A 14,042-nucleotide genomic window follows, 5' to 3' on the forward strand; every position below is an offset into this window, starting at 1 on the left:
TAGTTCTTACTAGCAAATAGACTCTCAAGGTGCATTGGGACCTAGGAATCCAATAAAAAATTGGACCAGATTCTTTCTAAGTTTCTTCAACTCTAAAATGTTTTTATATTAAAATCTAGGGTGAGCAATAAAGTATTACTTGATATTTCATTTTCTATCTGTTCAGTTATTTCTGAGTCTGATTGTTCTTTTGAGTGGTACAAGCTGCCTCTTCATACATGTTTCTTTTTGCGATGCAGTGTGTCACCTTTACTCTGACTCTCCAAGGCTGTTCATTCATTTTAAGATCGTAGGTAGGGAAGGCATCAGGGATAAGTTGACTATCCAGGCCTGTCCAAGGAGTTCACACAAGACAGTGATATGATCAGATGGCTCTGACCATCTTTTCTATACAAACTTTGCTTCACAAAAAATGGTCCATTGACTAAAAGCATCAGAACCATCTGCAAGCTTCTTAGAAATGTAGAATCTTATTTCCCTTCCCACAGAATCAGTATCTGCATTTTAATAAGATGCCTGGTCATTTGCATGAACTTTAATGTTTGATTAGCACTGTATTTGGATGTCTCATTCTGGTAGAATGATGAAAGATATATTTAGGAAGCAAACTCCTGAAGGCAAATAGTTAACTATTCACTCATTTAATTCCTTCTGTGATATTCAGAGTAAGAACTGAAATAAGAACTAAAAAAACTCATTGTTGAAGAGTTGATAAATATTCCTTTACAAGAAAGCACATGAAGCTGAAACTAGAACACTTAGAGATTTTACTACAGCATATATTTGAGTTTCTATAGTCATAAAGACTATTTTACATTAACAAAAAATTAAAGTCTCTTAGTTTATCAATTTAGGAAGCTGGCTAACTCGGATTATACTCTTTAAAGTACTTAAAACAGTCACTAAACTCACTTGGTATTTTCAAATTTTAAGAGGGAGTCTACAGTCAGTTGCTAACCAGATACCTGAGAGTAGAATTTGTATTATCTGCTTTGCTCTACTGTTCTTTTAAAAGAATTCCTTTCTCTTCTTTGTAGGGCACTACACCCCCACTTTATGGTTTAACTCTTTCTGAAATCATTACAATCATTTGTTTTGTACAGCCCATTTAGATTCTTCCAACTATTGAATTACAGGGCTTTCAGGATATATGACTGTTCTGTAAAGACACTTCCTACATATTTTTAAACTTGAAACACTGATAGTTTCTCACCCTCTCCAGGAAAGTCTCTCATTCTGATTGGAAACTCTGAAATGTGTGATTCATATAGTAGTGAATATCTGGAAAGATACTGTTGGTTGTTCAGAGAGAACAAATTGCAGTAAGGAGGTTCTTCAGTAATACTTAGAAGATGTTGTGTTTAAAAGTGAAATCGGGCATCTGTAATACCTACCAATTTCAAAACTACCATCAATAATTCCCACCAGTGAAGAAGGGATTTCAAACCTTCTCTCTATTTGAGTGATGGTGCTCTTCAGATAGCCTCCTGCCAGTGCTTTGGCAAAGTAAACGAAAGATAAGGCACTCAAGAACACCTGGAAAATATGACAGGTCACACTTAGTCTGACTTCTGCTTGACACAACTGGAAACTTAATAAACAAACAAACAAACAAACAAAAAACCCAAACGAAGAACAATGTAACAAGCTTATTATCATTGAAGATTTCATTCAAACACTGTAACCTTAAGCTCATGTAGGTTTCTAAAAATTCAGTTTCTCTTGGAAACAACAGATTTTCATTCAGAATGTATGTTGAAATTCTTTTTTCCTCCTTTCCCCAAAGGACATTCAAAGGAGTATTTGAACAGAAGTTTCATTATATGGTAAAGCGATGAAAGGAAGGAACCATTCATAGGTAAGAAAAAACAAACAAACAAACAAAAACCATAAACCAAACACTTAACATCTTATCATAAGTCTATCCCTCATGATTGTGTGTTTCACAGTGATGGTGCAAGCACCTGCAGGAAACTTAACAGATGGAAAAAGTAGAACTACTAGTCCTTGTGTTTAAGTTCATATTCTAGTTAAATTTATACTCAAATTCTTATTCGATGAAATACACTTTTTTTTTTTTGTACCTGACTTATGTACTCGGTTAGACTTGGGTCTTTGTTAGTATATCCATAGGGTAGGTTAGCATGTATGTGAAAAAGACATATACATTTGTTGAGTGAATGATTGGTACAAAGAATGAGCAGGAACTTGCAGTCTCAAGGAGCACCATTTAAAAAGCCACTCCTCTGTCCCTTACTGTGTGGCAAGGAAAGCCAAATTTCTCATTTATAAAATGGGAATAATGTGGATGTTTCATGGATTAAACATTATAACTGTACTTAGAATAATATCTGGTACATGGTAGATATTTAATAAATATTAGGTTTTTCTTTCTCTCTTCTTTCCGTTTAGAAGGGACACTCAAATAAGCCAGGAGAATATTATTTAGCAATTTAACCTACATATTCAGACAGAGATTGCTTTCACTGCCTGGCAAAATATGGTTTTAATAAATTGATCTGAGATCACTTTTTTAAGAAGGAAAAAGAAATTCTTGCTCCTAGCTGTATTGTATAGAAAATATCTGGATAGAAAGCCAAGAGCATTGATGATAATTAATTCTTCATTATTGTTTTGCTCACCATTTATAGCTTTTTTACCATTTCATTGTTTGTTACCTTTAGTTCACCACAACATGGCTGCTTCTTCTTTGAGGAGGAATATTCTGTTTTAAAGGAAGTGCCCCCAATAGGTTGCATGGAGTTTTTGCAGAATAACTGGATATTTTCTTTGGATGAAGTGTCCATTCTGAAAATGTTTCTTAACTCTGATCTGTCAACGTTGATTTAAAAAGTAAAAAGCAGAAAACAAACAAAAAACAACATTTCATTCAACTTCACAGTTTATTAAATAATATTTTTTATTTCACAGTAAATCACAACATAGTAGACATAATTTGATGTGAAGATACCTTATTGTACCACAGTAAGTTGGCAAAGTTTTTCAATTAAAATTGACCAGGATGTTTGACTAACTAATCCTGCTATCATGACTCCGTTGCCAGCATTCTTTCTGAGTCCCTCCAGTTTAAGCCTCATTACGGCAAAGAATAAATTTAAATGTTGCCTTTGGAATAAATAATGAGGTAGAATTTTGTTAACTTTGTGGTCTTGCCAGCTTAAACTAGAAGCAAGCAGGAAAGGAAGAAGAGGAATTCAACCATTTGAATATTGCTTCATTGGAATTAAGTCTTTAAAGTCTGTAAATCTATTTTCTTAGCAGACTGTCTAGAAAAGATTGATGCCCATTGCAGCTACCTATAGCACACTGTGATTTCTATATGTCTGCAACATCCAAAGGCTTAAAATATGGCCAAAAAAAAAAAAAAAAAAAGACCAATTTCTGTATCATTTTAGTTTGAAGAAATAGGCAGAATATACATATGTTTGTGCCACAAACATAGATGCCACAAACATGTGGTAAAATTTGTGCCACAGACTTAGATTTAATTCAGGCAAAATTTGTTTTTGGCTTGCCTTAAAGTAAGAAAGATGGTCTCCCTTCCGATGTTTAATTTTTCACCCTCCCTGTCCTTACCAAGCCCTGTGATGGTTCATATACCCTGAACCTATTTTATCCCTGTTGATATCAATATTTACATGTCTTATGCCCCATTTCTTTAGAATTCTACGTGGCTCGGTGTCTGCCTGAAAAAATCATCTAAGTGAAATAATTCAAAATTAAATAACTTCTGAATCACGCTAATGTTCACCAGATAATTCATTTCTATGTTCATAGAGATCTTGATCTTTCATATTCTCATCATACTAACTAAAGGAATAATGTTAGGAGTAAAATTTCAAGTAGTTTGGTAGAAACATAGGTGTTTTCTACATATGTGTATATTACTGAATTGAATATCAGAAGAAAAACCTATACAACTCAAAAGTGGAAGAGATTCCTCCAGGGAGTGGGAAATATGTCAAGAAGGGTGTGGCAAGGGCCTGGTTAGAAAAAAAAAAGAATCATTATTAAACTTTTAGATTATTTGATTTCATAAACATGCAAACTTTAACTTTTAAAATAGGGACAAAGGAAAGTGAGTGAAACAGCAAAAACTTAAAAACCCCAAAATTAAGTAAACAAAGAGCTGATGATCTAAACAAGATAAAAAACCAAAACACAAGAATACAGTATTATAGAGATATAATATAGATGTTTAGAAGTTTAAAACAAAAATAATATACAATATAGAGAATAACTTTAAAATTTTAACAAAATTAATAACTTTCTAACAAATATTAATTACCTGTATTGACACAAACAAGAAGAGAAATATAGTCAAGGAAGACATTCACAAAAATACTCTAAAACTACTGTAGCTCTTAAACAAAAATAATAATAGGTGATGTAACAGGAGTGTTTATCAAGGGATATACTTTGAGGAAAGATAGCAGATAATGGAAACAGATGACAATAGTCTTTATTCATCTAACAACGCTAGAATTACCTTGATAACAAAATTTCATTAAGATAGCACAAAAAAGAAATCTAAACATGCTAAATCTAAACCAGACCACTTCGAAACATGTTAAAATCCTAAATAAAATACTAGTAAATCAAATTAATTAATATTTTATGATTAAGACTTAAATTTAAAATGTAACAATATTAGGAACTATATTTATTTAAATCACCATATTAAGAATTCAAAATACTGTATATGTATATCAAACATCATATTGTACACCTTAAATATATATATATATTTTTTTTTTATTTGTCAATCATACCTCAATAAGTGCAGAAAAACTAGAATTCAACATGAAAAATAAAATCCCAGTAGATGTAAAATAGCAGGTAATAAAATTCAACATCCATTCCTGATTTTAAAAAGACAAATTTTAAGAAACTAAGAACACTGAGATTCTTCTTTACCTGTCTAATACCAACAGCCAATTTCATATATCCATTGAGTCACTAAAACTACTTTTCCAGAACAATGAAAACGGGTTTTGGGAAACATTGGGTTATACAATGTTAAATAGATTTCTTTAGTACAAAACTACTGAGTACCTTTAATTGAACTCCTGCAGAAACCCTTTGCTTATAAAGATAAAAATCAAAATAACTAAATGTCCAACAAATTATGGTATATTCATGCAGTGAAATCTTTTGAAGCTCTTAGAAATTAGTATAAATAAGAAAATATATTTAGATAGAGCTATATAATTATATAGAGCTATGTTTTAATCACAGAGTTGGTTTTAAAAATATATTTTACTAAACAGTATAAATAACATTCTATTTATAAAAGAAACACACATATAGTCACATATGCATATGCACAGAAACAAAGCTTAAGAAACTTATTAAGAAAAGGTTAACACTCATTTGACATTGCAGGTGATTCTTCAAAAATGTTTTAAAACTTATTTTCTAAAACAAGCACCAATTTATTATATGAAAAAATATCTTAAAATATATAAAAATATCACCAAATGAGAAATGCATAAACCTGAAATATTTTAAAATATAAAATGAATATTATGTTTACTAATATTATAATTTAAAGTGCAGTCCTCTTCCATGAACTAAATTATGTAATTCAAATTGACCTAGTGTTTTAAGAGTTCAGATATATTATTTCCCATTAGACATAATATTACAGCCAGTGACCAGAAAATACAAATAACTTGTTTAATAATAAAATTACTATCTCTTACACTAATTGTATCTCTTTAAAAGATTAAAAGGGTTACATTTAGAATGAATGCTGATGCTAAAGATAAAAAAAAAAAGTCATGTTGAAATCAGTATTAAAAACTTGAGATAACAAGACACATTAATTTCTTATATTTCGAGATGTTGACACAAAAATCACTCTAACTAGAATTCAGGAGTGATAACAAATACAAGAGAACTATATCCTCCTAGTTGATGTTGTGTTAGGGCAAAATGCCATCCAGCTTAAAATATTGACACTATAGTTTGCCTGAAAATACAATTTCATCTTGATGACTAATTTGCATATCATCTCAGGTATAGCATTTTTCAAGGAAGCTGCAGATCATGAACATTGGACTTTTCATCCCTCTGTGAAAAGAGGAAGCAGAAGTTCAATGACATGAATGGAAAGATTCTCGGGGACTGCAGATGCTCTTTCTCTTTCTTTATTTGCAGTTGCAGAAGTAGAGCAAGAGTGCACCGTTATTTAGAAAGCTTGCATTTGGCAGATCCTTAATTTTTCTCCCCCTTGAACATATTACTTCAGGAAAAAAGTCATAGCAAAGTTTCATCCAACACCCTGGGTTGGAGTACAACATTTTGGAGGCCAAAGAAAAATAAGCCAAGCAGGTTTCCTTCATTTTAGTTCGAAAAAATAAAAATAAAAATAAAAATGGAATGCTCTGTTCACATGGATTTGAAAATGAATCCTCTGGTCTTTAAAGAGCTCAGATGGCCTAAGCAGGCTGTCGCTGGAGTACATAAATGCACTGATCCTCTGTGTCCTCATCCTCTGACAGAATGTCCAGCAATCAGCCTCCAAAGACTGCCACAAAGGGAGAAAGGCAGTCACTTCCATCACTCTCTTCTCTTAGTCATCTCACATGAGGAAAACGTCTCTTAGCTTGTCTTCTGGATACCAGAATCCCTCCTGAAGGGAGTAAACTCATGGAACTTGCTAAGGAGGAAAGTGTTTCCTTTAGAAAGCTGATCCCCCCAATACAAATAATTGTTTGTGTCAGATTCAGATTTAATAGGTACTATTTATCTGCCAGGTGATTTATATACTTTTGGCTAATCTTTAAAACAACTGAACAAGGTTAGCATTATAATTCCCATTTTAGAGAAAATGATGTGGCTCATAGCAGTGAAGCAAGTTGTGAAAAACTACCCAACTAATAAGCATCAGAGTCAAAATTTGAACCTAGATCTGAGTGTATCTGACTTCTTTAACAAGTCTCTTCTCCTATTTCCACCAACCTAACAAGGGGCCCAACTTTTATGGAGAAGTGTTATGGATAAGATACAAGTAGTGCAGAACTCAAGGGTTTATTAACCTCCTTTCTGTGAGAATTTCACATGATATTCTATTAGGAAAACAGAGAACCAAATCTTACCTGGAGGTGAAAATCAAAGACAGCCAATTCCTCTCAATGTGCTCAGCAAAAGGCTGGACCACCTTCCACAGACTGAAAGGAAACTGGTGAGTGCTACAGCAGCTCTGAGCAGTTTTGCCAGGTGGGGAGAGCCTGGATGGACACAGACAGAGCAGATTAGTGGAAAGAAATGATGAAGGGCATGGTCTCACCCCTGGGCAATCTCTTTTCTTTCCTCCTTCCTCCTGGCCTCTTTTCTCTGGCAGTCGGCAGAGAACAGGCCACGCTGGCAAAGCCACTGACGTGCATCTCAGCTCCCAGGACACAGAAAGGGCTGAAGCCTTTGAGCCATTTCTTTGCAATTTGCTGCAAGTTTAAGGCCACACGTGATAAAGCTTTCTTTATGGGAGAGAGTGAAAAAAAGAAAAGACCACTTGTGATCTTACTTGCTGATTCCCAGAAAACACAGCTCTGCAGGGGGCAGAGGGTAAGGGAACAGAAACTGGAGGAGGGACGGAAGTTTGTAACAAAGATCCCTCCTTCTCCTTCCAAGAAGTTTTTAAGCCAGCCGCTCCTTGAGGACATCACTAGGATCCTTCTGTTAAAAAAAAAAAAAAAAAAAAAAAAGCTCCTGGGCTAAATCTCTGCATGGTTTCTTTTCCCTTTGGGATTCTAGAATCTATAGGGACTACATATCAGGCCAGGATCAAGACTCTGCAGAGTTCTCTCCAGAAAGAGTTAATTCTCAAAAAGACATGATCAGTTGTTCACATCAACAATTTCTGAGTCTTAATAATAGGAAAAAAAAAGAAAAACACTGAATTTTTGGCATTTGTTTATTCTATCTAAATTCCAAGAAAAGATAATTCCTTGCACTGAGAAATTCTACAATTCTAATAGATTATTTTTCCAAGAATACTATTTTAGAGGATTTTGAGCAGTATTAGCTTTCATTTCGTTTATACTAATAAATGAATTTGCTACTGGAATTATCCAAGATCCATCATAGTCTTAAGGGGCTGGAACTCTGGCCTGGTCACTTAACATTTTGGAATCTCGACTTCCTCCTTTGTAAAGTAGAATTTTTATTAGAGAGAGAGAGAGAGAGAGAGAGAGAGAGAGAGAGAGAGAGAGAGAGAGATTTACAGGATTGTTTTAAGGATTAAATTATATAATGTATTCAAATGTACATTCCAAATAACAAAGCACTAAATGACTAGAAGGTATCATCATTACATATACAATTTCAGTTCACATAATGGTCAGGATTGTTAATCAATAATTAAATATTATGTAAGTATATGTTACTATGAAAGAAAAAAAAAAAAAGAATGCAAGGAAAAGAAAGAAAATGGTAAGCCTTACAATGAAGCAATGGTGTGTATCCAGACTCTGAAAGACCAAATATTTTATTTTAGCAATCAACCCAGCTTTTGCCATCATGAACAGTGAGCAAATATCTTCATAACTCTTACATTTTCAGTGTATACAACAGATGGCCATTGATGCATAAAAGGGGAGACAGAGTTTACCAATCAAAAGTGCAAAGGACCTACTTTTTCTCACCAAAAATTTTGTTCTCCCCTGAGAGTGTAATTTGGATTTTTCCCAACTTGCTCACCTTCACTCTCTAACATGATGCCTTTCTGACCTCTACTGTCTACTGTTAATATTACTATTTTGAGTAACATGATACTCATTTTACATGATATTCAGAGCCTCTCATGTACAGCCTTGAATTGGATGTATCCTACTGTCATACGCTAGGTAAGGGATCAGCAAACTTTCTCTGTAAAGGGTCAAGTAGTAAACACTTTAGGTTTGGCAGGCCATATAATATCTATCACAACCACTCAACTCTGCCATTGTGGTGTAAAATTAACCATACAAGAATTAATCACAAATGAACGAGTTCCCTAGGGCTGCTGTAACAAAGTACCATGGTGGGTGGCTTAAGACAACAACATTTTATTATCTCACAGCTCCGGAGGCTAGAAGTCCACAATCAAGGTGTTGGTAGACAAATGATCTGTCTGAAATCTGTAGGCGAGAATCCTTCCTTGCCTCTTCTACTTTCTGGTGTTTGCTGACAATTGCTGGCATTCCTTGGCTTGTAGAATCATTCCTTCAGTCTCTGCCTCCATCATCACATGGCCTCTTCTCCCTGTGTGTCTTCTCCTGTTCTTAAAAGACATTAATCGTTTTGAATTAGGGCCCACTTTAATGATCTCATCTTAAGTAGATGGCATCTGCAAAGGCCCTATTTCCAAATAAGGCCACATTCACTGATACAGGGGATTAGAAATTTAACATATGTTTTTTTGGGGACACAAGTCAACCCATAACACTCATATTCTCATTTTACTCCTTACCTGCGTTGAACTTCATGCAATCATTTTAATCACTCACATCCATACACTTACAATTCTCTTGTTCATCTATTAATTTGTTGTTTTCCCTTGGCAAACCACCCTGGGTTAAATCTACTTTATGTCTACTCTGTATTTGCACCTACACTGTTTTAAATAGTTCAGGACCAATTTACTAACATGCTCTTAGAGTTTATTTTAAATTGAGGACCACTAACCTCACTGGGCCTTACAGGCATTGTTAAACATAATAACTTTTAACAACCCAATCACTTTTCCTCTCTCCTGAATGACTTCTTCCTCAAATCTTCGACATTTCTTTCCCAACTATCGTTATCAGCTAATGACTTTGCTTAGGGAATTCACTGATGATACAGAAAAAATCAGGAGAGAAATATCACTGTCTGCCATCACCACATTTACTATCCACTTACGTGTATATTCATATTGTGTGTTTCCTCCTGTTTCTGTGGATGCATGATCCATGTTTTTAAGCCCAAGTTTTCGTCTGTGCTCACTGTTTAAAATTCCTCTTCTCCAATTCTTGCCCTGCCAACTATAAGTAGTTTTTTTGCCTTCACCACTCCACCAAAACTATTTTCATTAATAACATTAAAGACTTTCACATTATTAAATACAGTGATCAATTTCCAGACCTCGTTTTAATTGTTCTATTAACAGAATTGTCTACCACGGATTGTGCCCTTTTCTTTGATCTATTTTCTTCACTGGTATCAGAACACCACACTCCCTTAGTTTTCCTCCTGTCTCAGTGGTCATTTGCTCTTAGCTTTTGTTGATGGAGTACCCCACAGTTCAGTCCTTGGCATATCTTCTTTGCTCTATCTACACTTACTCTCTTGCCCACCTTATCCAGTCTTATGGCTCAAATATCTATAATATGAAGTTAAGAAAAACTTTGTAGTCTGTGACTTGAATTAGGAGTTTGTCGGAATTATACATATCCTAGCTCTCTGCAGCACGGAAAAGATTCAGCAACAATGACCAGCTAAGTACCAATAAGTGCAACCAACACTGCAATACTGTAAAAAAAGAAACCATAGCTTCTTCATATGGGACTGTTACCAGGTCTGGGGATATAAGATGGGTTGGAATGTCTTGTCAGACCTAGAAGCAAGACAGCCTTGAAGATTAGATTGTGCCACAAAGTCTTGGGAGGCAACTTGAATTAAGCTCCTGCTGGTTAAATACAGGAAATTTGAAGTCTCAATAAGAATAACTGGAATGATTGAAATATATAGAATGTTTAAATTCATGAATTTATGTAATAACAGTACAAAGAAAATCCCATGTTCAACTTTGGATGTTTCCAAGGTGCCACTTCAATACATTTAAAACTGACACTTAGGGGGAAATGGTGCATTAATCCTGCCTTTCCTACTTGTTTTGTTCATTAGAATTATTAAAGCATGAAGGCAAATTTCTTTCTATAGAAGTATTCAAGCTAATAAATAGAAAAGGGGAACTAGAATATTATAATTTTAAACTCTTATTTAATTAATTCACTAATGAATTATATAATAGAAGGTGATGATCATCAATGGCCAATAATATCACAAAAAGAAACAGCCACCTTGATGGAAGTTCGAAACTTAAAATACCCCCTTCATTACAGAAGAGAGAAGTTCCACAGTGGTTCTGCCTTTATGGGGTTGCTCTAGTTTCTCAATTTAGTTACTATTTGACATAGTAGTAAAGGCTCCATAGAGAATCCTTTGGTTTCCAAATACAATCTTTCTTGCCACTATGTTGTCACAGAATCCATTTTCAGCTTGATAAATTGATATTGATTACTTCCTCTTTTGATGGCTCTGTGACCTAAGAGAAAAAAGTGACCAGGTGGTAGCCTCCATCCCAGCGTTATGGAAACATCATGTCCTCTGGTGAAAATATCTATCACTTGGAAACTACTAACTCTAAACAAGCAAAACCAGAAGTTTAAGAGATAATAAGCAAAATAATTGGTTATTAGGTGTAATAGTGAGGGGAGTAATTTCTACTTCAACCCCTTAATTCCAATCCTTAAGTATTCTCTCTATAGGACAAACAGCAAGATATAATGAATGGTAGGTAGATGGTGAAGACAATGCGTTGTCTTGTATCAGACCACATCACAACTATACTGGGGTTACAACTAGGACTCTATCTCAATTTTCGATAGGCTGTTCTAACATTCTCAAAACCAGGGTTTTTCTTGTTTTCCCCATTCCCATTGCTGGCTTTACAATTGAACATCAAATTCCATTATGTATATGAGTTTCCATTATGTGGAACAACTGTGTGGCCCTCATGTCTTCATTATCTTCACTATGCTTCTCATCTTTTTCTTGATTTGTGGAAGACAGGATTATAGTCCCCAAAGATGTTTACCCCACAGTTCCTGGGAAACCATAAATATGTTAAGTTACATGGCAAATGTGACCTTTCAGCTATAATTAAAGACTTTAAAATAAGGAGATCATCTTGTAATACTTGGGCCCAATAAAATCACATGGTCCCTTAAAACCAGAGGACTTTCTCCAGTGGGAGACACAGAGGATGTGTCCCCAGAGGAAGTCAGAAAGTCTCAAAGTGTAAGAAGGAATCCTGTGCCATTGTTGTCTTGAAGATGGAAATGGGTGAAAGGAGAAAGACCAGGAGGCAGGCAGGTGACCTTAAGAAGCAGAGAAAAAAATCCCAAAAGACAGCCAACAAAGAAATGGGGACCTCAACCCTGCAGACACAAGGAACTGTGTTCTGCCAACCTGAGTGAGCTTGGAAGCAGATTCTTCAGATGTCAGAGAAGAGCCCAGGCTGGCAAACATTTGACTTTAGCCTTGTGAGAGACCCGAAGCAGAGAGTTCAGCCAAGCCCATCTGGACTTCTGACCAACAGAGCTGTAAGCTAATAGATTTGCATTGTTTTAAGTCACCAAGTTTGTGGGAACTTATGATGGCAGAAACAGAAAAGTAATACATCATTGTTCGCTACCTCCAGCTTTTCAATGAATTCTCCTTTGGCATCTAGCCACGAAAAGCCAGTCAAATTGACAACAAAGCAAAGAGCTGTATCGCACCCCCACCTCACAAATACTAACCACAGAGTGTGAAGCAATATCCTCCCCCCATCCAGTTCTGTCTGGTCCCAGTAGTCCAGAGGATACAGACAGCATGGGCCACTCAGCAATACTTCCAATCTTACGGATTTCAGCAGAGGTGGACCTGGGGTTCCTTTCTTAAGCCAGTAAGGTTGTCAGAAAGAATGATCAGCATACAAAGTACATAGCTCCAGAATTAAAATAAGCAAGACTATTGCTTAAATCTATCCTAGTAAGCAGAAGGTTTTCTCATCATTTAAGAAGTAATTTCATTTGTTTTTTCTTTTCATCAGTCAGGGTGTGTTACCCATATCTCAAGCTCTACCTCATGTGTTCAGCAGGCGTAGTGGTGATCTGTAGAGCTAGACACAGTCATCTGATCTCCGAGGTTTTCTGTTTCAGGCAGTGGCTGTGGCCATCCCTTTCCTCTGGCCTGGATCCCAGGCTCCCTTAGATCCTACCCATTGTCACCTCTCTTACCCTACCATGTAAATGTTTTGGTGCTAACTATTTGATTAGAGAAAGGACACAGCTTAGGGGCAGAAAGTTAGATGAAGGTTAATGTGGTCTTATGCAAGACCAGTTTTGACAGCACCTAACTGCACAAAAGAGATGGAGGTTCAGACTTGACTACCCATCTATTGCCTCCCTTCCATTGAGGACCAGAGCATCATCATAAGAAGAAAGTTCTGGGAGAGGGATAAAATTAACAACTAAAGAAGACACAGTCATTCTTGCCCTATTGTGCTGTGTATAGCTGGAAGAATGTGTGTGTATATGTACATGTGTGCAAAGGGAGAAATAAAATGTATGTAGGCAGAGTGCGTAAATACTCCACTGATATGCCTAACACATAGAAATGTAAGTGATAAGTGGCTAGTTCCTTTGGTGGAAGGATAGTTTGAGGCCAGAGTGGAGACCGCTTTGAATATCCCAGGCTTAGGAGTTGGGATTTTGTCTTAGGTAGTGGGGAAATCAATATATTTCAAGAATTAATTCCTTGGGAACTTTGGGTAGAAATCACATTTTACTTTTGTTTCTTAGGACTATATTTGAGTTAATTAAAACACTCTGAGTGTTTTGAATTATTCGAAGTTTTCTAAACCTGTTCAAACACACAGAACAAAAATAATTCTGAGTCTGTACAACCAAATAGCCCATGTATTAGGAATCCATAGACAATCTTTATAGGATAAACTGTAGCATTTATAGGATAAATAGCACTGTGTATTTTATAGGACTCTGAAACTTAATGCCAGAAATTTGAGTATATTGGTTTTGGTGCTATTTGATTAGAAAAAGGACACAGCTTAGCTGCAGTAAGTTAGATGAAGGTTAACATGGCTAAGAATTCATCAGCGATAGGGAGGGAGATATGACTATGGGCATAGAAGCTCTCAGGAGGCCTTGGAAATTGTAGGAAGGCCAATGTTTGTCATGCTACAGTAGAGGCTAGGTACAACCACTGTATTT

General features: G+C 35.5%; 1 protein-coding gene across 5 annotated transcripts in view; it reads right to left on the reverse strand.

Annotated features, from left to right (window-relative positions):
- Positions 1 to 7,470, reverse strand: part of SLCO1C1 (solute carrier organic anion transporter family member 1C1) — a 50,063-nt gene extending 42,593 nt beyond the window's left edge. For 2 of the 5 annotated variants that reach the window (XM_074325953.1, XM_019738283.2), the window contains exons 1-3: positions 7,125 to 7,257; positions 2,679 to 2,832; positions 1,395 to 1,536 (exon numbers count right to left, since the gene is read on the reverse strand). In XM_074325953.1, the coding sequence (XP_074182054.1) occupies positions 1,395 to 1,536; positions 2,679 to 2,807 (271 nt within the window). In that variant the 5' untranslated portion in view covers positions 2,808 to 2,832; positions 7,125 to 7,257. Of the gene's footprint in view, positions 1 to 1,394; positions 1,537 to 2,678; positions 2,833 to 7,124 lie in introns of those variants that run through there. The other 3 variants (XM_019738277.2, XM_019738299.2, XM_074325954.1) reach the window with 3 other exon arrangements.
- Between the last annotated feature and the right edge of the window lie 6,572 nt (positions 7,471 to 14,042).

Source organism: Rhinolophus sinicus, linkage group LG02 (assembly GCF_036562045.2).
Source record: "Rhinolophus sinicus isolate RSC01 linkage group LG02, ASM3656204v1, whole genome shotgun sequence".
NCBI classification, from domain to species: domain Eukaryota; kingdom Metazoa; phylum Chordata; class Mammalia; order Chiroptera; family Rhinolophidae; genus Rhinolophus; species Rhinolophus sinicus.